General features: G+C 49.2%; 3 protein-coding genes across 5 annotated transcripts; 2 read left to right on the forward strand and 1 right to left on the reverse strand.

The window, feature by feature from the left end:
• The first annotated feature begins 4,820 nt into the window (after positions 1 to 4,820).
• lgals3b (lectin, galactoside binding soluble 3b) lies at positions 4,821 to 10,087 on the forward strand. Its single transcript, XM_063498340.2, has 7 exons — positions 4,821 to 4,903; positions 6,213 to 6,234; positions 8,166 to 8,289; positions 8,679 to 8,857; positions 8,933 to 9,021; positions 9,542 to 9,710; positions 9,796 to 10,087. The coding sequence occupies exons 2-7, from the start codon at positions 6,229 to 6,231 to the stop codon at positions 9,952 to 9,954; spliced, it is 726 nt and encodes a 241-aa protein (XP_063354410.1). The 5' UTR covers positions 4,821 to 4,903; positions 6,213 to 6,228; the 3' UTR covers positions 9,955 to 10,087.
• Positions 10,088 to 12,086: 1,999 nt separating this feature from the next.
• On the forward strand, positions 12,087 to 21,312 carry fbxo34 (F-box protein 34). Of its 3 annotated transcripts, none has more exons than XM_063498186.1 (4): positions 12,087 to 12,309; positions 15,170 to 15,367; positions 17,695 to 19,614; positions 20,983 to 21,312. In XM_063498186.1, the coding sequence occupies exon 3, from the start codon at positions 17,702 to 17,704 to the stop codon at positions 19,610 to 19,612; it is 1,911 nt and encodes a 636-aa protein (XP_063354256.1). In that variant the 5' UTR covers positions 12,087 to 12,309; positions 15,170 to 15,367; positions 17,695 to 17,701; the 3' UTR covers positions 19,613 to 19,614; positions 20,983 to 21,312. The 3 variants fall into 3 exon arrangements, with proteins under 3 accessions (XP_063354256.1, XP_063354257.1, XP_063354255.1); XM_063498187.1 differs by having other exon boundaries at positions 21,069 to 21,312; XM_063498185.1 differs by having other exon boundaries at positions 17,695 to 21,312.
• A 220-nt stretch (positions 21,313 to 21,532) lies between these two features.
• jmjd7 (jumonji domain containing 7) lies at positions 21,533 to 26,139 on the reverse strand. The gene is made up of 9 exons (XM_063498188.1): positions 25,399 to 26,139; positions 24,400 to 24,553; positions 24,067 to 24,205; positions 23,870 to 23,987; positions 23,098 to 23,154; positions 22,923 to 23,018; positions 22,769 to 22,845; positions 22,188 to 22,347; positions 21,533 to 22,058 (listed from the first exon to the last, which is right to left on the reverse strand). Exons 1-9 carry the CDS (start codon positions 25,445 to 25,447, stop codon positions 21,970 to 21,972), a joined length of 939 nt encoding a protein of 312 aa, XP_063354258.1. The 5' UTR covers positions 25,448 to 26,139; the 3' UTR covers positions 21,533 to 21,969.
• Between the last annotated feature and the right edge of the window lie 9 nt (positions 26,140 to 26,148).

Below are 26,148 nucleotides of genomic sequence, written 5' to 3' on the forward strand. Positions count from 1 at the left end.
CATCTTAAATCTTCACTCAAAGACAAGTATCTCTGACACTGTATATATAAATGTGTTATATATAAGAGACAAATATTGTTCTTTCAATATGTTGGCATTACTAAATTTCTCTCAGTGCTGACTTTAAATATCCATGAAATCATCACATTCTCTGTAAGATTAAGGTCAACTATTGAACGGCGTATATTTTAAAGTAAGGCTTTAAAACCAAGTTAGTACAAACATCACTAATGTCACATAACATAACATGTGGCCAACAGTAATGTTTTAATGTTCTTCGTTGTTAAACATTTCTACATAAATAAGTGACATATTATTCAGTACTTACTTTTGAAAGTTTACTCTTCGGGCGCCCCTCATCCGCCGTTTTTTTTCGGCAAAATTATCCACACCCACCGCCGCGCTATGCATTCTGGGATATGTTGGGCCACGAAGTCTACACCGCCACATCCTTAAAATTCAGGGAAATGAAGGACGCATTTGAGGGCCACATTTCGAGCAGCCTTTGAATTAGGACAGCCTTCGTCGCGTCGCTGTGACGTAATCGGCCTTAAAATGCGGCCTTTTAGGCTGCAGACCCTGAATTGGGATACAGCCACTGTCACGCGTGAGACACCGACGAGGAACTCATTAACAGCCACTTCCTGCTAATTACCGGAGTGATTGATGAAGCTGAGCTGGAAGCTGCAGGTCTGGACCCGGGGCCTCGCTGCGAGGTTTATCTGCGGCTCCTCGCTGCAGGTTTCTGCGTGTCTGAGCAGCTCGCTGAGCCACAAACCGCAGGTGTGTGTGCAGGTACACCTCCGCTCTCTCCACACTGGCCCCTCCGGTACCAAGTGCAGCATTTCACACTACGACAGGTTTCTTCAGGTCTTTTCATGAAGTTTCAGAAATTGTAATGATTGAATAAAAACAGAGTTTTGGCTTAAAGGTAATTTTACATTTCTGACTGAGCTCAGATTAATGACGTAACTCTGCGTAAGGATGCAGCCCTCCATCATTGGCTGCTAGCTGTTAGCGTTAGCTACGGCTAACTTTATATTGATAAGAAAATGAGAAACAGGAAGAAGAGGACTCGCTCAGGGTCAGTCCTTCATCGCTGATGTTTGACAGCTAACACTTACTTTGCAGATGACGTAATAATAAACAACAATAAACTTTATTGTCATGGCAACCTCGATATTCTTTAAGGATGAAATACAAAAATAATCAAACTACGGGGGGCGGGGCTTAAATACCGTTTATTATGTGAGTGCGACGATAAGACGAGCATCATCATCATAAACAGTCTGTAACCTAAATCATCTCACTCACTCACACACACACACACACACACAGTGGTTGTCTGTTTGGGTCTCTGCTCTCCTGCTGAACTGGTTTTGTGTCGAGGTCAGCAGCTCAGATGGGATTATCCCAGTCTGCAGGCAGCACACACACACACACACACACACACACACAGGTTTGTCTACTTTCACTTTAAGAAAACAGAACCGCAAATGCAAACATGAATCATAGTCGTGTGTTTATCGTGTTTCATTTCCCTCGTGTCCCTCTGTGAGTGGCTCCAGTTATACTTCTGTGTTGCTATGAACTGTTCTTGTCTGTAATGAAAGTTTTTCCACTTGATGTGTCACGTGTTCAGTTTATGTTGCTCTCATAACCAGTGAGATGATTTAACATCACTGAAGCTCTTTAAAGAAAACCAGAGGGAGGAAGTGGGTCCTAAAGGGTGAAGTCTGATGGAAATCAGCTGCTTTAACCTTGAAAATAAACCAGAGCTTCAGCTTGTGGTTTTATTATGAAAAACCAGGACAGGAAGTGTGGTGTTATGAATCTGCAGATCCACAGCTCCCCCTGCTGTTGGTCAGCTGCTGTGACAAAGCCTGCCGCTTCATCTCTCTCACACAGACACACACACACAGACACACACACACAGTGAATAAATCCATTGAACTTGTCACAGATGTGTTCTCGTTCTCTGTATCTTGAACTCTAACATCATTGTTAACTAAAAAAACAACCTTTTATATTGTAAAGACCCGACAATAATACTGAGAAACCCCAACAATCATATGACCCCCTATGAACAAGCACTTTGGTGACAGTGGGAAGGAAAAACTCCCTTTTAACAGGAAGAAACCTCAGGGAGGGGTGGGGCCATCTGCTGTGATTGGCTGGGGTGAGAGAAGGAAGACAGGATAAAGACATGCTGTGGAAGAGAGACAGAGATTAATAACAGGTATGATTCAGTGCAGAGAGGTCTATTAACACATAGTGAGTGAAGAAGAAACACCCAGTGCATCATGGGAATCCCCCAGCAGCCTACGTCTATTGCAGCATAACTAAGGGAGGATTCAGGGTCACCTGGTCCAGCCCTAACTATATGCTTTGTGTTTCTAGATTGGGGATCATTAAAGGATTTATGAGACCAAAATAATCCATCAGTCCGACATGAACGATAGGAGAAGGATGTGAAGGACGGTCAGTGAGACAAAGATCAGGGACCAGGTTCACTCGACTTTCTTTTTCCCTGCTCGTGTCTGACCTCCTCCAGTGACTCTGTGTGCCACCAGAGGGCCCTGCCCCACAGTGGGAGAGCCCCACAGGTGGTTAGTGTGGTGGAGATGGGGGTGCATGTGGCGCACGCTGTGACTCAGACGGTGCAGCAGTAATCGGTCGGCAGTAAGCAGGTCACTTCCTGCTGATACTGCTCCACCAGGAAGTGGACACAAGGACGCAGATTCTGTGTTGTGTGTGCACTGACAACTATTTAATGGTTCACTTTGAACACACCCCTGGTAAAAAAAAAAAAAAAAGTGCACTTTGCGGTTCAGATGTAAAGGATGGTGTGGCGGGGGCGTCCCTGCAGGTGTTCAACGACGTGTTTGTGGTGCTGGTGGAGGATTACCTGTGAGTGCTTCAGACACGCAGTCACTCCACCACACCTGCTCTGTGCTCGGTGTCAGGTGTGTGTAGGTGTGGTGAGACCCATGTCCCTGGTATGAGGGGAAACTTTAACGTTACAATAAAAAAGGAGACGTGTTCGAGGCGAGGAGATTAACAGAAGCACGGCTTTGATCCTCACTGCTTCCACAGGAGTGTAAGGTGCGGCCAGGTGCATTTCCTGACTGATCATCATCAGTGTGAGCGCCTCCATGAAAGCTGACGTCTTTCCAGTTTGCAGGTCTGGAGCGTTCGGCTGTCTTAAACCAATGAGGCAGTCTTCTAAAGAGTGGACGTCCTGGAAAATTCACCCCAAGGTCAGAACCCTGAGCTCTATCTCACTCTCTACAGGGTCAAAGGTCACAACAGTACAGTCAGAAACAGGTGGAACAAGTACGGCCGGTTTGTAAAGCACCAGGACAAAGAGCCTCCTGGGACAATGTGCTCTGTCAGACGAGACCAAGGAGCAGATGTTCTTCATGCACAGCAGCACGTTTGGAGGAAATCTGCAGTTTCTCCTGTCTGTTGTTTATTCCTGCACACCTGGCACGGAGCACCCATAAAAAATAAAGGGCTGCTCTATTCTGACCAAACACCTGACAGCAGCTGTGAGCACAGTGGAGGAGGGATGATGAACTCCAAACTGTCCCAGAGTCAGTGTGAGGACGTCTGTCCCACAGATAAAGCTGGGACCAAACTGGGTCATCAGCAGGACAAAGATCCAACAGAACGGCTGAAAAAGGAAAGAACGGAGCTGCTGCAGAGCTCAGAGAGCTGTGCATGAACGAATGCTGCAAACCTCAACGACCAAAGCTCGTCCACAGTGATGGCACAGACCGATCACTGCTGCTGAGTCACAGAGTAACCAGCTCGTCATACCACCGGCGCTGTGCCGTCAAACCGAGTGTTTCTTTCACACGTGAACCCTCTCAGCACATCTGTCGTCCTCTGTGGGTCGTACCCTCCACAGCAGGGTCAACAGAGACAGATCGTGGGGCAATCGTGGCTCAAGAGTTGAGAGTTCGCCTTGTAATCGGAAGGTTGCCGGTTCGAGCCCCGGCTTGGAAAGTCTCAGTCGTTGTGTCCTTGGGCAAGACACTTCACCCATTACCTACTGGTGGTGGTCAGAGGGCCCGGTGGTGCCAGTGTCCGGCAGCCTCGCCTCTGTCAGTGCGCCCCAGGGTGGCTGTGGCTACAATGTAGCTTGCCATCACCTGTGTGTGTGGATGACTGGATGTAGTGTAAAGCGCTTTGGGGTCCTTAGAGACTAGTAAAGCACTATACAAATACAGGCCATTTACCATTTTACCATCACAGAAATGAATAAACACCCGTTTACTTCAATCCCAAACTTAAATCACTAATTACAACAAAAAAGTAATCGGAGTATTCCAACAGCCTGCTGTAATCTGTATCATGTTCGACTCTCTGGTTCACCAAGTGGAAAAAAACAAACAGCCATGACACGAGGTGGGCGGGAACTTCCAGGAATCAGGGTTGGGAAGCACACCTGATCCTGGAAAGAGCGAGGGAATGTTATTACCACCACATACTAAAGGGGAATGTTTCTGCGTGTGCAGTAACCATGGTGACACGCTGCAGTTTCTTCTTATTTGTTTTTTCTGTTTTTATCCTTTTGTAACATCTCTAACTTCCCCCTTGTGCTGCTGTAACAAGTGAATATTGTCTAAAACAATCGTGTTCTGTGTAGTGAGGGTGCGGTCTGATTGGCTCTTCAGGTTTCCTGGTAACATAAAAACCTGTAAAGACCATCATCAATAACTGTGTGCTAAATCCGGCTGTCAGCAAACAACAGCAGGGTTCAAAATAAAAACACACCCAGCTGTGTGTGCGTGCGGTGTGGGTGTGGTCTGCACGCAGGAGCAGGGCGAGGCTCAGGACTTAAAGCGCGTCTCCTGTTTCAGAGTCTGTGTGATCGGCAGCGCTCAGGTGAACTCAGGTAGGTCTCCTTCTCGTCCTCGTGCTCTCTGCCTGCAGGTTGGACTCGGTTTGGCATCTCTTCTTCTGGTGCTTGAATCAAAGTACGCAGACAAACAGGAAGCTGCCGAGATCCCCGATTCGGTTCGTTGTTCAGAAGAAGAGGAAGTTGCTGATCTGTGAGGTTTCGTCTCTGTTACTCAGGGAGCTTTGACTGCGAGTGCTTTCATTCAAACTTTATTTACACCGAGCAGCGCACAGAGGAACAGACGGCTCTTTGACTCGAGCTCAGGAGCAGCAGAGAGGTCTGCTGACAGCCGTGTGATCCTGGGCGGCGTCTGCTCCTGATGCAGGCGCCATGTTTGTTTGTTTAGCATGAGAACGTTGCTCCACCCGCCAGCAGCAGGAAACCACAGGAACATCTGGAAAACATTCAGAGGGCACTTCTGTACAGTCTGATTTTGCAGTTTCACACCTCGCTGACAGAGTCCTGCAGGGATCTGTGTCTCCTGCTGGAATCCAACCAGCAACCTTTTGATACCAAGTGACAGCGTAGACTAATACATCGATACCAACACACAGAAAGCATTTGAAAAACTTCCAGATAACTTCGGGGAACATAAACTGGGTGATGTGGTTTTGTTCCCAGTTTGAGACCAGGAGGAGACAAATCGTCCATCAGGAAGATCATGTGACATGCTGCTCTGCTAGCTGTGGCGCCCCCTTGTGACTAACACAGCTGCTGCTTTTCACTGATTTCCGATCATGTCGTATTTCTTTTGCCTCTCCGATTGCGCTGATGAGGTTTCTACGACAGTCACCGGGGAAACAGACCCACCTGTGTCGGCTGGCTCGTAAACAGATGTTTACTGCATGCGGCCGGTCTGTTTCTCAGCTCACTGAGCTCAGCGGCCAGTTTACCGGCTCACGCTGCCCTCTGCAGGGAGCATTCAGAAGCACACTCTGAGGTCAGCTGGCTACGTTTAAACAAGTTTAAATGTGAAGGTTTGTTAGTTTGTGTCTGTTTCTGGGATCCATGTAAACGGCACGAACACGGTTCAAAGGTCGAGTTCAGGGACTCCAAACGAGCTGCAGCTGAGCCTTAAAGGGTCGAATCCCCAAAAACCCAAACCCGAGTTTAGCGCCTGCTGTGAGCGCGAGCAGAGAGGAGAGGATGGAGACGAGGGCGGCGTTTTTGTGTAGTTTGTGAATCGCTTTCAGCTTTTTGTCGTGTTGTTTGTGCTCCGTGTCAGGACTCGCACCACCACACCCTCAGACCTCATTTTCTTCTTCTTCTGGTTTTAATGCTTCTTCCTGTCTGTGTGTTTCAGGTTGCAGACGAGCAGAATGGACGTGAGTCTCGTTTTTCTCTTTCATCTTCTCTCACAAACTTTCACCTGGATGTTTCCTGATGTGCAGTTTTCAGGTTTCATCCATGTTTCAGTTTTTCTGATCTGACATTAGGTGGAACGTGCAGCACGGTCCTGTTAATGTGGTCACGAGGCACCAGCTGATTATCTAAACTAAAAACTCAAACTTCTGTGTGTGTGTGTTCCTGTCTAGCTATCTTTGTGAGGACCGAAATCTGCATTCTACTATACTTGTGAGAACCAACAGTCACTTGTGAGGACACACACACACACACACACACACACACACACACACACACACACACACACACACACACACACACAACGGTCCTCACAAGTTTGAAGCCTTTTAGAGGCTCAAAATGTGGTTTTAGTGTCAGAGTTACAATTAGGTTATGGTTAGGGTTAGGCATTCATTTTTAATGGTTAGGGTAAGGGGCCAGGGAAACCGTTATGTCAGTGAAGGTCCTCACTAAGATAGCTGAATGGGGTTGTGTGAGTCTGTGTGTGTGTGTGTGTGTGTGTGTGTGAGTGAGAGAGAGAGAGAGAGAGTCTGTGTGTGAGTCTGTGTGTGTGTGTGTGTGTGTGAGTGTCTGTGTGTGAGTCTGTGTGTGTGTGTGTGTGTGTGTGTGTGTGAAAACAGGGCGTTATTATTCCTTCTTTAGAGCCAGTTCATACAGAACATTCCAGAAGAGTCTGTCACTGAACACACCCTCAGTGTGAACTGTGGTGCGTTCAGTTGCACTCAGTACTTCAGACGGCCACTTCGGGCCTGAAGGTCAGACGGCGTCTCTGAAACCTGTCCCTCTGGCGTCGTGGGCGCTGCTGCAGTGAGGTGAAGCTGGACCGCTGACGTGGGGTCGTAGCAAAGCTTTGGCAGCGTCTCAGCTCGTGTTTCAGACTGAAGAACAGTCACAACTGTTTCATATGTTTTACAAACTTTTATTGTGAAGTGTTGACTCTTCCTGTTCATAACCTCTGCAGCCCTCGGTGGAATTCATCCTCAACTTCTTCTCCCAGTGATCCCAGAGCAGTTTGACAAAGTCCAGCATTTCCCAGCACAGGCTTCTTCCTGTTAAAATGCAGTTTTTCCTTCCCGGTGTCACCTAGCACCTGCTCATAGTGTGGTTGTTGAAGTTACTTCCTACTGTTTTAGGGTCTTTACTGTTTAAAGCACCGGGAGGAGACTGTTGGCAGAGACAGACTCCTCAGATCTTAATCCCATCCAGAATCTGTGGTCAGTCGATCGGCTCAGACCTGTGAGGCAGGATTTGGCTCAGAAGCTGCAGAAGTGATGAAGACGAGTGCTGAAGAGTGCAAATCCTGACTCTGTGTGGACATTTAGACTAAAAGTTTTTGAAACTGAAATGATTTTCACTCTCACAGAAACAGGTAAAACAATAACGGCATGAAATGAAAAACACCCCATTAATAACACTTTCATGACCTCAGTCCTTGTCTGACGGTGCACTGCTATGAATTATGGGATGGTGTTACGACCCGGCTCAAAAGCCGCAACATAAAAAAGGAGACTAATAGCAGAGTGTGGTGAGAAGAGGTTTTGTCTTAAAATGGACTACCAGGTTGGCTAAAATGGCCGGTGCCACCAAGGCAAAAAGCAAGTGAGCTCTGTGGAAGCTTGCCTCAGGTATGCTTTTATCCACACCTGACTAGGTGTGGCCAATTAGCACCAGCTGAACACACTGAGCAGATTAGAGGCTGCAGAGGGACGTAACAGATGGAATGACCTCCTTTGCTCTCATAGAGGATGCTCCAATGTCCCCTCTGCTAAAGGAGGCAATGAAGGAAGCATCTTAGCCCTGCGTGTTTCAGACGGTTCTGATCGCGGCTCAGTCAGAAACCGTCCCAAGGACAAAACGAGCTCAGGGTTTCTTTGCTTCTGGGTCTCTGCAGCTCTCAGACGCTCTTGATGGTGGCACCACCCAGTCAGCAGGAGGAGGTCTCTGGCCCGGTGGTGGAAACAACCAAGCAGGAGGAGGTCTCTGGCCCGGACAGCCCAATGCACCCGCGTGGCCAGGTAAGAGGTTTGAAAATCTTCTGACAGTGAGTTTCACACCTTTCACTCTGCACATGGTTGAAATGACAATGAAGCCAACCCTCCGCTGTAGAGAAATGAGACTTTTACTGACCTCTGACAGTCACGTCTCTGAAAGAACTTCAGTCTTCACGAGGCCTCATTAATAAAGCAGCCTCTTTACATCCACCAGGTCACCTTCTACCTGTCTAAGGTTAGGGTGGGGTGTCACCTGTCAAACAGTCTCCTACAGTTATTTTGCCATTGCTGTTCGCAGCTTCCATCTGGGTTTATGTGTGGACGTTAGCCTGTGGTGCCCAGGTGGATGTTCGCAGGTTAAATAAACAGGTGAATGTCTGTGGAAATGATTTTTGCCTCCACTGAAACCTCAGGTCAGCCCAACCAGCCCACCTGGCCCGGAGGTTCCACTGGTCCAGCCTGGCCTGGAGGTCAGCCTGCTAACCCTACATGGCCCCAAGGCCCCAGCCAGCCCAGCGGACCCTGGGGTCCAGGTCCAGGCCCTTCACCTGGACCTGGACCCACTCCTCCTGTTGCAGCCCAGCAGAATCTGGTGAGCCAAACAGAGACGGAAACAGAGGACAGACAGAAGGACAGATGTAGTAAACAGCTGTTTTCTTCTTGACAGACGGTTCCCTTCAATCTGCCTCTGCCTCAAGGAGTGTACGACAAGCTGCTGATCACCATCGCTGGAACTATCAAACCCAACGCTGACAAGTCAGTACGAATGCTGTGATGTCACATAGTGACGAGAGAGCAGAGGTCAGACTAAAGAAGCAAACGGGCGGGTGTAGAGCAGAGTAAACAGGAAGCACAGAGCGATAAACTGACGGTGGTTAAATCCAGTCCAGAGACGGCAGATGAGTAACAGTAATGAAAGCGGGGCAGTAGTAACGCACACTCATGTCACCTCATTGGACAAACTTTAGCTGTAATCACACAAAACCTTCATGTTTGCTGTGAACACATGATGAAAAAAACAACGAGAGATGCGAGGACATGTTTTCAGCTGGTGTCTCATTCACCTGAACAAGGATGAGCGAGCTCAGGCATCAGCTACACTTTCACTTGTTTGCATTCGTTCACTCGTTTCAGTGAAGCAAAATCAGACTTGAGTTGTTTAACGCCACATTAACATCGGCCAAAAAGAGAAACGACTGATCCAGATCATCAGATTCTGATGGAGGAGAAGCTCTAACAGAGTCAGTAATTCACTGAGGTCTCTGTGATTTATCAGGTTCACAGTGGACCTGGCCACAGCTCGTGACATCGCCTTCCACTTCAACCCTCGCTTCAACGAGGGCGGCAAGAAGGCGATCGTCAGAAACAGCTGCATCGGTGAAAAGTGGGGCAAAGAGGAGAGGGAGCTGCAGCACTTCCCGTTTGTGCCGGGGCAGAGTTTTGAGGTCAGACAGCTTCAAAAAAATCCTCAGTTTGATTTCTGTGAGGCGGAGATGACGCCAACGACAGTCTGTCATGTTTCTCTTCCAGATCAAGATCCTGTGCAGCAACACGGAGTTCAAGGTGGCCGTCAACAACGCTCACATGCTGGACTTCAAGCATCGTATCACCAACTTGAGAGACATCAAGAGACTCAACATTTACTACGACCTCACGCTGTCCAGGGTCAACATGGAGACGTTGGCCTGAGACAGGCTGCTGACCCAGCAGAGATCAGCCAGGAGGAAATTATCAGTGAATGTTTGAAGGTGATCATCAGTAGATGCTTTGATTCTTCCACATGTTTCTGTTCAGGTGTCTGATGAATAAAGACTTCATATTCTGGGTTTTGTGCTTATTTCTGTGTCCCGCCTGGATGCCTGAAAATGATGAGCCTGGTTAAACCACGACAGAAACTCTTCAAACAGGAGTTTTAAAACAGCTGGGCTCATCTGCAGAGGAGTGAGTGAGCTTTACCAGAGACCGTCTTATGGCCTCTGACAGCAGAGATATCAGTGCAGCATTTAATGCCGCTTTAAACAGAGACTACAACACAGCGTTGGTGTTACAGGAAATGCACTGGAGTGGCTGAATCTTCCAGTTTATAGGGATGAGGATCAGGGCCACTGAAAAAAATGTGTGGACGTATTTTTTTTAAAATCAGAATTCTGAGAAAAAAGTCGGAATTCTGACACTTTTTTGTTTCCTCGTCTTGCTTAAGTTTGTTCACGTAAACAAGGAATGTTTTTTACACATAACAGCTGTTCACGAAGCTCCACAGGGTTATGTGCTGGGAACAACACTTTTAGAAAACACTGCATATTTTTCATTGCTGTGCAGATGATACCCAGTTTTATTTATCACATGAAGAAACTTCCAGCCTGCAGTTCCTCTAATGTCCAGCAGGGGCTCCAGCGGTGAGTCGTCCCTACAGATTCCCATGTTAAAATAAACATGTTTACAGCCTAATGTAAGAAACTGGTCCAGAGAAAGTTCCCCTTCATAACAACTACAGAGAGGAAGAATGGCACTGTGGCTTCAGAGCCCGGCAGCTTAGTTACAAGCAAAGGTTTTGGATTCACATTTAAATAAATTCATTTTGCTTCCATCCATTTACTTCAGCTTATCCAATTCAGGGGGGCCTGAAGCCCATCCTCGACTCCATCAGGTGAGAAGCGGGGTTCGCCCTGGGTATTCACATTCACACCTACCAGCAGTGTGGAACTGACTGTTGGAGGAAGACGGAGAGCAGCCGTGCAAACACGTGGGAAAACATGCAAACTCCATACAGAAAGAAATCTATGGCGGATTGTCAGAGCTACATTCAGGAACAAATGTGTCCCTAGTTCTCCTACATACACTCGAAAAAAAATAGAATTACTCTAAAGTTAGCGTGTCAGCACAGCCAGTAGCTCCGAGGAAGAGTTTAAGTTTACCTGAGTCATTTACAGAGGTGGCAAAAGTACCGACTCTCTTTACTTCTAATACATAAAGATTTTTTTAAATGTTTTTATGGATGATGCACTGATTGGAGACCGCTTTTAATTTCCCCGTACCTGCAACAATGACAATAAAGACATTCATATTCTGATTAAAAATACTCCAGTAAAAGTTGAAGTACTGAAGCAACTTTTTCACTGAAGTAAAAGTGAAAAAGTACTGCTCTGAAGTGTACTCAGTGTAAGAAAGTAAAAAGTAGCTCCTTGAAGGACAATTCTACAGTTACAAAGGAAACTGAACCTCGTGTTGTATTAATATAATATGAAACAATAGTAGTACATGAGAATACAAATATGAATCCAATGTAATTCTGTATGAACTCAGTTTGAATCTGTTATGTAGGAAACCCGCACTGACGGAGAACTAAAAAATAACGAGTTTCTGTTGTCAAGATTACACAGTGTGACTTCCCTCCACACCGACACAGACTGTGCACAGTTACAGTGGATTCAGTGGGTGGGGAACCCGAAGATCAGTGTAATGATGCAGTGCGGTGAAAACAAACTAACGATCATTTCTACTGAGAGCTGCAGAAGATTGTCTTGGTGTGCAGGCTGTGATCAGCTGACCTGCTGCTCTCTGTGGATGTACACCTTTAGTCTTTGGGGTTATTTCGGGTGAACTCCGTGGCTTTTCAGTCTCGTGTAAAACACGGTCCGTTTCTTGTGAGGTGCTTAGCACAGACCTGGAACCCTGCTCGGATTCAAACCCGGGACCTTCGTGCCGTTGAGCCATCATCGTCCATACTGATGAAGCGTGTCGGCCCTCTGGGTGTCGCTAAAACCGAACCTACATGTTGTTGATGCTACGTCATGACGCACAGCCGCAGGTTGACGTGCGCGTGCTCGGTCGGGAGCTCTACTATGTAGTTAGGTGAGGAGCGCGCACCTCCGTGCTGCGTTTAAGCGTTAAACAGTTTAAAAGTGGGTCCACGCACCGGCGAAGCGAAGGCACCGACAGCAGCTGGGCTACGGACCGTCAGGACACCCCGGACCGGAGGACTGCACCGTCTGCGGTCGCTGCCAGCGGAGCTCCCCAGTGGACGGGCTCAGCTTCCTCCCTCAGGTCAGTGCGACCCGCGGCCTCTTCTCTCCGAGAGTCCGCGGCTCGGGGCCGCTGCTGGGTGTCGGTGTGCGGTGGAAACGGTCCGATCTCCACCCGCAGCGTCTCCTCAAACTTCCCCCGTGTCCTCTGGAGTGTCGACGTGCCGCTCCGTTCTCCTCTGCTTCCCGCTAATTAGCTGCAGAGGCTAGCTAATTAGCCAGGTGTTTAATGGGAGCGAGCGGCTGCAGCTAGTAGCATGCTAACTAGCGCTGCGGCAGCGAAGTTTGTTTTCGTGTAGCTCGGTTGTTTGTTTGTAAACAGCGCGCGGGACACTTTGTTTACCAAGTGTCCCGGTGATGGCTGCGGGTGTGGCGGAGCTCCAAGCCGCTCCCAGCTGGGTTACCGATGAATGTTCGCCGTTAGCAGGGCGGAGGCCCCGGAGGGTGGGAAGTTTACAGGCTATTAGCTGCTAGCTGTTAGCCTCGGAGTGCAGACTCATGTGCAGAGTGAAAGGTGTGAAACTCACTGTCAGAAGATTTTCAAACCTCTTACCTGGCCACGCGGGTGCATTGGGCTGTCCGGGCCAGAGACCTCCTCCTGCTTGGTTGTTTCCACCACCGGGCCAGAGACCTCCTCCTGCTGCTGACTGGGTGGTGCCACCATCAAGAGCGTCTGAGAGCTGCAGCTGGCGGTCGGTTTGGCCCGGGTCTGTCCCGGTCTGATCTGAGACTGAGCTGGTTGTGGCTCTCACAGGGTCTAATGTCCTCATGATGATTATAAAATCACTTTAGAAACACACATTCCTCTAAACTCTGTCACACCCAGAGATGAGTCAGAGCCCACAAACACTCAGGTATCTCTGTGTGTGGACGTTATCAGCTGGTGTCTCTGTCTTCAGCCCGTGGAGATCACAGCATGTGAGTGAACACAGTTGTTGTGATACTCGCTCCTCTTCAGGATCCTCGGGGTCTTCACAGGACTTTGAGCCTCTGCTGGAGAAACCATCAGGACCTTGTTCCTCAGCAGCTCCCTCCTCTGCTTGTGTTATACCTGACCACTCATATAACCCGTTAATGTGGTGCTTTCTTGGCTGTAAACGGACTTTAGTCTCAGGGGTGTCCTGGCTAAATAAATAAAAGAATCAGTGGCCTGAAACACAGACCTCTGTGATTCGTACAGGATGTTTTAGGCTCCTGATCAGTGACTCAGCACTAAAGATGCTAATGATTAATCACTGATTTAAAGAAGCTTTTAATTTGAAGGCTCAGGACACTGCAGAGTTGCATATCTGCAGTTTGACACAATGTATTTGGATTTTAATCGACTTTTTGTAGAGATGTTGTACAGATTATTATCATGAATGTTACGAAAGTAAATGAGGTCATGTGCCTGAGCTCTTCTGCTCATCCTGAAGGGAACAGGCATCTGGCGGGCTGTTACACAGTTAGGACGCCACTCGGTGGACGGCAGCATGTCTTGGAGATGAAACCGTAGGCAGATGTTGGTGTTTTTTATCTTTACCTTTGCCCGTGTCAGATCAGACCTGACGGCCTCAGGCTGCTGGATCAGTGTTCCATCAGGGGAAGGTGGAATATAAAAAACTTAAGTATCATCGTAAAATCCCCAAACAAATCAATAATCTCCTGTTAACACAGAGTAAATAATGAGGCCTGCAGTGCTCCAGCATAAGCTCGCGGTCTGTTCTTTAATCAGAGTCAGCATCTGGCTCGTTAGCATTAACAAAGCTTTGAAATGATCCCTGATTAGACTGCCTCGGCTCGTGTATTGATCCTGATCAGGATCCATGTCTCTGATTGGTTCACGTCAAACAAAAGAGAAGGACGCTGCAGATCCAGCAGCAGGAGGTGGTTTCAGGAGAGGGAGGAGGGAAATACCTCCACTCCACCCCAACCCTGCTCGGGCTCCTCGGTGTGTGTGTGGTTAATCATTCAGCTGATCGGTAATCATTTCTTATCATAATCTTTGACGCTTGAAGCAACCGAGTCAAGTCCTCTTTATTCTCTGCTATTGATTATTGGTTGATAATCAGAGTCTGAACTGAGGGATTTTGTTCATTTTTAACAACAAAAATCATTAAAATGAATATTTTTCAGCTCACTGTGAAAACGATGTTTTAAATTTTTTTTATTTCAAAAATAGAAGAGGATTTATTTTTGATGGTAAAAAATAAAAATCGAATTATGTTTGGGCTCGACGTGTTGAGCAGAAAAAGGTGAAACCGTGAGGCTACATGACACCTGCAGTCCTGTCACACCTGTGCAGGTGAGCAGGTCCATGTCATTCAGGTTTCTCCTGAACTCTTCCTGTTGTGGGAGCAGGAAGCACCTGCAGATCGTCTCAGCTGGGAGACGTGGCGGGAATTAATCAGCTATGAAGCTGTGAGGAGAAACGGCTGGTCACTAAACTCTCAGCTTTTATTTTGAAATATTTACAGTTTCCTGCTTCAACAGCACAAACACACACCAGTACGTACTCGTGTGTGTGTGCTGAACACACTGTGACCGGCTCCTTATATAGACAGAGAGTACAGAGCTGGCAGCTGATTGGCTGTCAGGTATCATGAGCTGGTGTCTCGCTATAGACGCAAGTTGCAGGTTTGTCTGATGTACGGCGAGCTTTTACTGGAGGCTGTGAGCTCGCTGCTGCTCCACGTGTCGTAAACTGACTTCTGGCCCTGCTGGTTCACTCCCAGTCCTCCCAGTCTGAGTCTGCATGTCTGATCCAGCTGTTGTAGAACATGTTTTCATTTCATTTTGAAGATAAGAGCTGCTTACGGTGTGAGGATTATCCACCTGGGCCGTGGCCTCAGGTGTGTGTGTGAGTCACTGATGTGTTGGTGTGTGCTTGTTTTTTCCTGCAGGGTGTGTGTGTGCGTTCACATCCTGACTGCTTTGGAGACCTTGGCGCAGGAGAAACGGCGCCTGGTTAAGCTTCTTGTGTGGGAGGAGTCAAGGCAAACGTCTGAGAAATGTGAAGCTGAAGGATCAGCGGAGCTGTCACTCAAACCAGTACCACGCCCCCCAGCACCACCACCGGCCAATCAGCACACAGAGTGCAGGTAAACACAGTTAGCGTTGTGTAAAAGTGATGCAGAGAAACACATGAATACAACTCCCAAGATGCTGTGCGACAGATCAGAGCTCCGGGTTCTGATTCTGGATCAGTTTGTGTTCATGTCACCAAAGTCCACCTCGGCAGCCATCTTGAAACACCACCGGGCGGCTGTTTTGAATCTAAAGACCTTTAAAGAGCTCACCGGGACATGAATACCTCAGAAACGCTGCTGATAACACAGCTGTGCCTCATCCCTCACTGCATGCGTGTGACCTCTGACCTGGGTGTGCTCCCAGTCTGTTTTATACCTGGCTCTGATTGGCCGCCCTGCTGCGGTTTGTGTAATCCTAATTGTTCTCAGACGCAGTGCCGACGGCCTGGAAACCAAACTCCTCTCACTCAGAAACCTGCAGCTCGTCTCGCTGTGGATGCGCATCTGATTGGATGAGAGTCGACTTCACTGCTACTGTGTTCAAACGAGCTTCGTGTTTCTGAGCACGGTTGTGTAACTGTGATGTGTTCGTACAAACACACCTTATTCACGGGTTACATCATCACTGAGGTCATCCTGCAAACCCAGAGCTCTGAGTGTGTCCTGCCTCTGTAAGCGTCACGAGGTTATATAAGCTCTGTGCACACGGGACACGGAGCTGTCTGCATGGCCCGGCTGATATTTGCAGGCTTTATCCAAGCCAACTTTATTTATAATGCACTTTAAAACAGCTTTTATCTGCTGGGAAAGCTGTTCTTAAGGCGATGATGCTGCTGCAGTATTAAAATCCTGCTTTAAATTTGTGAATGCGGGCGTTGTCTCGTCACCTGTGCGGGTTCAGTTCAGAGATGAGTCCAGCTGAGGGGTTCAGACATGTCCTACTGGGAGGACGCGCTGGACAGATAACGTCTCTCAGCTGGCCTGGGAACACCTCGGTGTTCCCCGGGATGAGCCGGAGGAAGACGATGTTCTCCCAGAAAGAACCTCACGGGTCCGTACGGCCGTCGGAGAGCAGGAAGGTCATCCTTCACTCACAGCTGTAAACGTGATGGCGCTCCTTTAATCTGTCTGGTCTCACCCTGAACGGCTGAGACGCAGGCGTGACAGGGAACTCCGCTGGTCATGTGACTGTTGGTCAGGTGACATTGCTTCACTGAAAACTAGTAATGATCAGCGCCGGGCGAGATTGACTTTATTTATCCCAAATGTTCAATAAACACAAAAAATGAAATGTATGGAATAAAATCGCTCAAAAAGAAAAGATCCTCATTAAATTAAAAAAACGTCCCTGTGACGTAAAATGACTCATTAAACACATTCAGACAAAATTAGAGTCAAAGTTTCTCTGTGTGTGTGTGTGTGTGTGTGCGTGCGTGCGCACAGATCGTTTTATCCTCTCCAATCAATAACTGATCATTATCATAATCTGTCCTGAATAAACACGTGGCTCACACGCGAGTCCATGTGGAGAGCATGAAGCTCTCGTGGTTTCCTCCACATCTGTGCGGGCGTGTCTGCGGGCTCGGGCCCAGCCGAGCGCTGAGGTAATGCTGCTGCACCGAGCCTTCGTCATGATGTCATCCACCACCCAAAACGTTAAAAACATGTGTTTCTGCACATGCTCGGTACATCTGGTCAAGAAACATGAGGAGGAGGAGGGCAGGTGAAGAACAAACGAGTCCAAATGATCCGGTTTAAACCTGCAGTTCCTGTGACGCCCACAGTGAGGCAGTGTGCACATCAAAGGGAGTTGAACATGTTTGTTTTTGGTCTCTGCAGCTGACTCCCCCCCTTCATATCAGCTGCCCCCACCACCAAACATAACGCAACAAGCTTTTCTTATTCGCTTGAAGGAGGAGAGTTACAGCAGCCCCTGGTGGACGTGAGAGGAGCTGCAGTCTGTCAGGGCGCTGACCATAAACACACTTATGAGTTTGTTCATTACTGAGGCGAAAAGGTGCCGCCTTCACCTGAGTAACAGGAAGTCCATGGGCCTCCTCCTCGTCCCACTTTTACGAGCAGAGGTAAAGTGTTCCAGTAAAACCAGTGTCGCCCTCCCTCTGACTAATAAGGCGTTCTGTATGAGGAGGAGAGGAAGCCTGACCTCAGATCAGCTCTGACGTGAACTCGTGTTGAAATGTTTACACCACGATCGGGTGATGAAATATCTCAGAATCACCTCGGAGAGAGTCTGACCTGCTCTGATCTGAGACACACCCACAGGATACACCTCTAACTGACTTTTATTTTGAAAATCTGACTGCCAAACATGTCGATAACTTCCTGGGTGATGAATATCTCTGTTGCGTTTTAATCATGTGACCTCTCTCTCCCCACAGGACCATCATGCACCTGAAGTCTTACCCGAAGCTTGTGCACTCAGAGCTGCGTCTCGATGCGTCCGGCGTTCAGACGGGGACGCAGCGGAGCAGTCTGTTCGTGAGCCAGCAGGGGGGGCTGCTCAGGACGTACACTGGTAACCATGGCAGCAGCAGCCGCTTCCCGTTCAGTGTAATCTCCACCAACACGCTGCGATGCCCAGCCAACGCCATCACAAGCAGCGTGACGTCGCTCTGCCTCAAGACGCAGTCCGGCACCACCCTGCAGCACCACCCACTGTTGCCACCAGGCTGCGAGAACAACACGCCCAAACTGTTCCAGACTGCCGCTGAGGACGCCGACATGTCGATGGATGTCTGGACCGTCATCAAACCCGGACACGTCCGCGAGAAGATCGCCATCTTTGTTTCAGAGAGGGGACGAGAAGATGGTGCCGGAAATGGCGAGTGTGCTGCAAACAGCAGGGACAGGGCGCCGGCACCATGCGCCAACTACAGCGTTGTGATGGGGCTGTCACGAGCCGTGAAGGCAAAGGGCAGCTGGGATGAAAACTGTACCGCCAAACGGCGCCGCCGGTCCGGAAAAACCCAAAACCTTCCACAAGACCAGAGAGCTTGTGACCTCAGACCTGCTCCGCAGCGCCCGGACTCCGGTCAGCAGTGTGGTGGCGAACTGGGGACAGCAGAGGAGGCGGACCCGAAGGTGTCAGTGGTGGACATGGTGGCGTTTTTGGAGCAGAGAGCAAGTGAGCAGCAGCTGGACTCCAAACCTGTGCTCGCTCTCCAGAGGAGCTGCACCACCATCATGCTCTCCAGAGCCCCGCCCACCAAGCTCAGGGATGGCTCGGAGCACAGGGGGGAGGAGCCAGAAAGCGTCCGAGTGTCAGACATGGTGGCGAGACTAGAGTCTGAGTGTCTGAGGCGGCAGGCAGAGGGCGACCTGTCACGTAGCAACAGCCTTCGGAGGACAGCGGGGCGTGTGCTGCTCGCTGCCACCACAGGTCACAGCTCCACCCCCAGCCAGCCTGCGTCGCCATCATCACCACCTGCAGCTCAGTGTCTGAGCAGGGAACCAGTCAGCTGTCTTCCTGCCTCAGCTTTGACCACACCCCTTTCAGGTGAGCTAGTCAAGTCGGAGGAGGCTGCAGGTGTGGAGAGGGAGCGCACTGTAACAGAGACTCACCTTAAGACCCCGCCCTCTGAGTCTGAGGAGGAGGAGCCTGTGCCTGGCTTATTGTTTTTGTCTCCAACACCTGAGAAATGCAAAGACTCCACTCCCTCCCCTACACACTCGGCACCCCGCCCCCCACGCCACAGAGCCACCTGTGTGCTTCAGCCTTTTAAGCCCTCCCCCTGCAGTCCTGACAGCCAATCAGAGAAGACTAGGAGGAGAGGAACTGAGGGTGCTGACGTAGTTAGCAACCCTGCCTCAGCGCCTCTGGTGTGGCGTGCGTCGGCGTCGCAGGACTTCCTGGAGAAGCGTCAGCGGCTGCAGCAGCTGCTGGAGCCGCAGCCGTACCTGACGGCGCTACCGCACCACCTGCTCGTCAAGATCTTCCTGCTGCTGCCGACGCAGAGCCTTGCCGCGCTTAAGTGTGCCTGCAGTTACTTCAAGTTCATCATCGAGAACTACGGCGTGCGGCCCGCTGACTCGCTGTGGGTGTCAGACCCCCGTTACCGTGACGACCCCTGCAAGCAGTGCAAGAAACGTTACGGGCGCGGCGACGTGTCGCTGTGCCGCTGGCACCACAAGCCGTACTGCCAGGCGCTGCCGTACGGCCCAGGGTACTGGATGTGTTGCCATGGCGCCCGCAGGGACACGCCCGGCTGCAATGTGGGTCTCCATGACAACCGCTGGGTGCCGGCGTTCCACAGCATTAACGTGCCCATCTACCGCAGGAGTAACCATGACGACTGATTGTGAGTGTGTGGCGGGCAGAGGCTGTTTGTGCTCTTTGTGTGTGATGTCAGCAGTGTCCAATCAGAACGCTTTCACGCAGGATGCCACACCCACAAATCAAAAAGCCATGAAACTTTAAGCTGGATAATGTTTAGGTTAAAGATCTGGGCGAGGGGGCGGGGCTTGAGTCTGACAAACAGCCATTTTGTGGGTGTAAATAAACAAACAGCTGCTGCAGCCATGATGCAACGGCAGACGCAGTAACTGATTCTGATTATTGATTGCTGATCGATTAGATGTTTGAGCGTCTCCCTGCGTCTGACGGAGCGCTAGCCTCGCGGCGCCCCCTGCTGCTCACCCCTCCCCCCACAGCCGCCATGCTCTGATCTGCAGATCGATATTGCTCACTGATCAGTGATCAGGTTTGGAGGAGGAGTCTCAGCCAGGACTCTTCCTCGCTGGCTGGTTCCTGATCGTCGTATTGATGAGGCTGAATTATCGATAATATTTATTCAAATTCAACCTTTATTCATTTAGCTAGTTTTACAAACAGGAGCCGTACCTTCAAAATAATGCTGCGAGCCGTCTGACTTCCACTGTGATGTCACTTCCTTAATTAGAGCTAATTTGAGTCTCAGAGGGATTGATTGATCAAAAGGCCTGAAATCCTGAACTTTATTGATCACGATCACCGACAGAAAAATAACTTCCTAAACGTGGGTTTCCTTCAACTTTTAATTTGAAAACGGGAAGATAAGTAAACTGCTTCATGTTTTTGCCGAGATGTATGACCCGATAATTAGATAATTAGTGTAAAAAAATTTTTACACAGGAAGGGGTGGGCCTAACTGGTTAGCAACAGCTGAAAGTTCAAAATAAGGGCACACAGAGTTATCTGATAGCAGCATCAAAGCGATGAGAAGTAAAAATATGAGTCAGCAGCTGTCCGTCTGAGCAGCGTCTGATTGGTGGGACCAGAGCAGGTGGTCATCACGCGTCTCGCCCCCTTGTCCCGTTTCCTGTCGTCAGAAACGTATAAATATATATTTTTTAAAACAGATGAAACTTTATTAGTCGGATGTCTGTAACCATGACGGAAATCCACCTGACACCTCCATGTCTGCACCAATCAGGATGGCCAAACTTGCCCTCCACCTCACTCCCTCAGGGGCGGAGCCTAAAACAGCTGCATGGTCAACGCTCCCTCTGAGGTCATGCGCCAGTTTTTAAAGAAACTTTGTTTTATCACAGTAGAAGAAGAAGTTTATTGATCATCATTACGTCTGATTGATTGCCCAGCTGATCAATCGGCTGTTCAGGAATAATTGTGGGCGGGTCCTTGTTTTGACTTGTTTAAAATAAAATTTGGCTTCCTGAACTTTCTACAGGTTTATCCGACCCTGTTATCCTCTTACTGATCGATCAGCTGATTGGCTTATTGATTAAGCTTCATCTTTTTGATTCTGAGATGCAGAGGTTCCTGATGATCACCTGACTGATGAGGCTGAGAGATGGGTGAGTGGGCGGAGCTTCAGGGGTCGACGACCTCTCTGTGCACCTTGTTTGTTTACATTTGAGTGTTTGTTTCCTGTGCGATCAGCTGATTGATAATCATTGATGAATCGAGGCCTTGAGCGTGGAGTCGGTGATTGAGAGTTTTAGAGCGTGTCGTTTGTCTGCTCCGTTTTTCTGTGCTTTAATAAAGAGCTTTTCTCATCGTTTCCTGTCTGTGTCGGTCCTTCCAACGCACGCACGGCGGCAAAAGCACCATCAGCCCCCGGGGGCGCAGCGGGACAGGAAGTAGGTGGCAGACGGAGATGTAGAAACAAAGTAGCTCCTACAGGAAGAACAAGGTTGTTTCTCTTTCAGGACATTAAAGTTTCTTAATCTGTTTTCTATTTTATTCTTTTTATCACCATTTAGTTTTCTGAGATTATTTTGCTGTCGGGGCCGCGGTTTCAGAAACGCTGCCGATTCGTGTCACGAGTGGGAATGAGCTCGTTAACTTTTCGACCCTCGCAGGCAGCGGCCGTTCAGGGAAAGAAACTCTGTCGGTGATTCAAACGTTAAATTCACACAGAGAAAGTTTGACCTTATTTTTATTGACCCGCAGCTCGTTCAAAGGCACTAACAGGAAGTGGAATCCACTCCAGGTGAACTTTATTGATGAAGTTTTCAGTGACAGAACAATAAAGTTTATTGTTCTCAAAGTGAATAAAGAATCGTGGGAAACCATGGCTGGGCTGCTGATGACGACTCCAACGATGAAGGTGAGGACCTTTAGTCAAATGTATTTTCTAACAAACTTTGACCTGCAAACACCACAGCAACAAAACTTCATTGTGCGGTGGCCATGTGGCACTGTTGCTGTGATGTCACGTGGACCTTGTGACCTCACACAGAGCCTCCAGCAGTTGAAAGTAGTTGTACTTGATGTCGTAGTCCATGTCGTACCAGAAGTTCACTGCAGACAAAACGGGAGCGGACGCGTTTAGTGTGAACGCCTCAGTGAGATTATCTGATCGATTATCTGCTCGTGTCTGTCCCTTATTGATCAATGTAAAGTTAAACACAGCGTGGTACGTTCAGGTACCTGCGATGCAGCCATGTGACTGCTGTACGTGGTGGAACCACAGCGACGGCAAGTACAGCATCTCTCCGGCCTTCACGCTGCAGTGGAGCGGCCGCGCCCGCCGGTACTGCGGGTACCGCTCCAGGTCCGGGTTCAGTGGGTCCAGAGGGATCCACGGGACCTGTGAGGGGGAGTCAAGGAGGTCTGCGGTTTGAAATGAGGTGCTGAGACTTAGGCTACGTCCACACTAGCCCGGATAGGTTTGAAAACAGCGTTTTTGTCTGAAAACGCTCTGCGTCCACACGAGTGTTTTCAGTCGTTTTCACAGAGTTGTGAAAACGCTTACGTTCCAGTCCTGCGCATGCACAAAACTGAGTGAGAATTAAAGAATTTGAAGAAAAGCTATGCAGCATGTACAAACTGATTTTAGAACGTCTGCGTTTTTGAGTGTCCACACCACGACGGGACAGCTCCGTTTTGAAATGTATCCGTTTTCGAGAGTGTTTTCAAAACGCTGCGTCTCAGTGTGGACGGGAGGCCCAAACGGAGAGAAAACGATGCGTTTAGTGTGGACGTAGCCTTACAAGAAAACCTGAACGCACCATCTCGGAGTCGCTCTGATCGATGACCTCGAACTCGCCGTCATCTCGCTGATGGTAAACGGCCGGTTGGAACAAACCTGTGGAGATAGTTACCATGGTTACCACAGGTGGATGGTTATTGCTGTAGAGAAGACCTGGTGGTTGCCGTGGTTACCATAGGGGATGAAGGGGCGGTCTGTGGGCGGCATCAAGACGAAGTGTTTCTCTCCAGAGATGACGCAGTAAAGATTCTCGTAGTGATCTTTGTGCACTGAAACACAGGAACACGCATCAGCATCAGCACGCCGCGACACGCGGGTATGTGTGTGTGATCAAGGCGTGGGTCTCACTGGAGGTGATGGCGTTCGCCTCTCCGAGCCAAAAGTTCACAGCGTCCGGTAACTTTCCTGAAAGGAGAAAACAAGGGTAACCGTAAGATCAGCTGGTGGACGAACTGGGGTGGGTCCCCCTCTGGGTCACAGAGTTACTGCGGCAGGGACGACAGGAGGAGAAACATGGAGGGCAGTGTGTTATACAAAAACGGGGGAGGGGGGTCCTTCCTGTTACCTGTGGCTGATATTAAACACTAATATGATGATTTATTTTCTTCTGTAATAAAAGCAGAAGCTGCTGGATCTGCTCCGCTGAGCTTTTTGATTTAGTAATTGATTTTAATTTCATTCAATAATTATTGTTATATCATAATAATTCAATTTCTTAGTGAAGGTTACAAATGATCTTCTTATGGCCTCTGACAGTGGACTCATCTCTGTGCTTGTCCTGCTAGACCTTAGTGCAGCGTTCGATACTGTCGACCATAATATCCTATTAGAGCGATTAGAGCACGCTGTAGGTATTACAGGTACTGCACTGCAGTGGTTTGTATCATATCTATCTAATAGACTCCAGTTTGTGCATGTAAATGGAGAGTCCTCTTCACACACAGGGGTTCCACAGCGCCAAGGAGTTCGGCTGGACCTGTTTTCTCCCCAAAGGTGGAGATGGAGAGACCAGCTGACAGGAAACACACTGAAACTGCTTCCTGTGAGCGCGTTTGCTGATTCTGCAAATCTGTGAGAGACACTCTGATTGGTCAACATCGCGGACAGACTAACAGCTCACCGAGTGCCGTGCTCATCCAGGCAATGTGCGGCTGCACGTCGGCGGTGAGCTCGGGCAGCTCCTGCAGCAGGTTGGAGCACTGCTTCTGGACATAAAAGACTCCGCCCCCTTTGTCCACCTGCACATTCAATCAAGACAACTTTATTAGTAAGGCGGCGTTCATGCAGGGCCATTCAGACGGCAATGTGGAGTCTCACCTTTCCCTCGATGATGTCAAGAACAGAGGAGAAGCTCATCTGTCTCTCTTCAGGCATCACGAATCGATCTCCATTTACCGCGTCGGCGTAGCCATTTGGAGTCACTGCCACGCTTATGACCTTTGACCCCACCTTCTCCCTGCAGAGAAGAAAACGACCATGTGACATCTACACCTGAGGAGGAGAGCTGAGCGCCTTCGAGCCTGAAAATGATGATGCACGAACTCCACAGTTCCAGGATATCTCTCTGTTATCTGGATGAACTAATCCTGACTTCATTTATCAGGAGCTGACCTGTTACCATGGTGACAGGGGTGGGTGGGGCTTGCTTACCTCAGATAGTCAGGGCTCCACTTGGACAGGGCTGGCCAGTGGCTGAAGGCATTGCGGATGATGCAGGGCTTGTTTGGCGCGATCCAGTCACGGTGGAACTGCAGCGGCTCAGGTGACCCGTCCAGGTAGGGCACCGATTGGTTCAGGTACAGATCTGAAAAGTAATCAGTGATCAGCAATGCTGATTGATAAGCAAACACCTGAGATACATGGGTGGGTGGGGCACTGATGTCAGCATCAATCATTCATATTATAATCACGTGACCTTATTTCCTGTTTGCTCGGTAAAACTACATGATCACACCTCTAATGACAGTCTGGAGAACTCTAAAGCCCCGCCCACACTCGTTGGTCACGATATTCCAGGTTCACAAGCCGACACAGACCAGTAAGGACAGAAAGGGTAACCACGGCGAGACATTTAGGAAGCTGAAACCATGGAAACGAGTGAAAAACACACCTTACCCACCCACCCAGCAAAGTATGCCCTGCAAAAGGAGGCCCCGCCCCCACCTGTCAGCCCGTCACCATAAAGACACTGCCCTCCATTTTTAATCATCCAGACCTCATTTGCTGACCTCTGACCTCTGCACAGCCTCTCAGCAGTGGAAGGATCTGCATGTTCTCAGGTGTGTCAATAAAGTTTAAGAGACCAACGGCATCACGTGACAGGAAGCAGACGGCCAGAGAGCGTATGGTTAGTTATTAATCTGCTGATGGGTGGGTCTGGAGTACTCGCCGTGCAAAAGTCCTGAGCCTTAAACCTCCATCTTTTATATACAGTCTGTAGTTTTTATGACCCCTCCCCTCACAGCAGGGCAAATGTGTCACATGTGTAATTCAACCAAACAGTTAAACATCAAACATTCAGCCCGATGACGAGCATGCGCAGTGAGCCGCTCTGAGTCGGATCTACTTTCTGTGGCAAAAGAAATAGTCCCAGAGCCGAAGCTGTCACCTATCTGTGATCAATGCTCAGATCGGTGCTGTGAGCCTCACCGTGAGCCTCCTGTGAACACTCGGCCAGTCGATTCCTCACTGCTTCCATCTGCAGCTGACTGATTAAACCATCAGTTGATCGATGATCAGCTCCTCCCTTCAGCAGCGACAATAACTGTGGCTATCGATTAGTTTATCATCAATACTGCTGATCGCTTCTGTCCAAACAGCGTGCTGCCATGCTGATTTGTTTATTTCCGGTGCGCATGCGCAGTGATTGAGGGTTCCTGCGGTGTTTGGCGTGAGAGCAGGTTTCCCCCTGCTGGCGGGAGGAGGGACTGCAGCAGCACATAAGCAGTTATTGATCCAGAGCGTCGATAAATCCGCTGATCATGATCCAGATAATAATCAGTCCATAAAATATTCAGTCCCAGCTGCTGCTCCGTGGCTCAGGCTGAGGCTCGCTGCCTGTTTGCGGTCTCTACATGATTAAAATCAGACACGTGGGAGCAGTAGCGGTTCTTGATATGGGCCACATGGGCATTTGCCCAGGGCGGCATCACGGGCATCGGCAAAAAAAAAGTTGCTCGTACTCATGCTGCCCCGACATCAGCCAGCGCATATTAGGAATGTCACAGGCACCAATCGGTTTTCTGCCGCCCGTTTGCTGGGAGTAAGGGCGCCCTCCGTTTGCGAGGTGCGCCTGCTGCTTGAGGCACAGGGAGGAGAGGGCGGGGCGGCGGGGGATTCTCTGGCTGGCTGGAGCAGCATCTAATAACCAACCCGCAAAAGAAAACAAAATAAAAACAA

This window comes from Pelmatolapia mariae, linkage group LG16_19 (genome assembly GCF_036321145.2).
Source record: "Pelmatolapia mariae isolate MD_Pm_ZW linkage group LG16_19, Pm_UMD_F_2, whole genome shotgun sequence".
Lineage (NCBI taxonomy): Eukaryota > Metazoa > Chordata > Actinopteri > Cichliformes > Cichlidae > Pelmatolapia > Pelmatolapia mariae.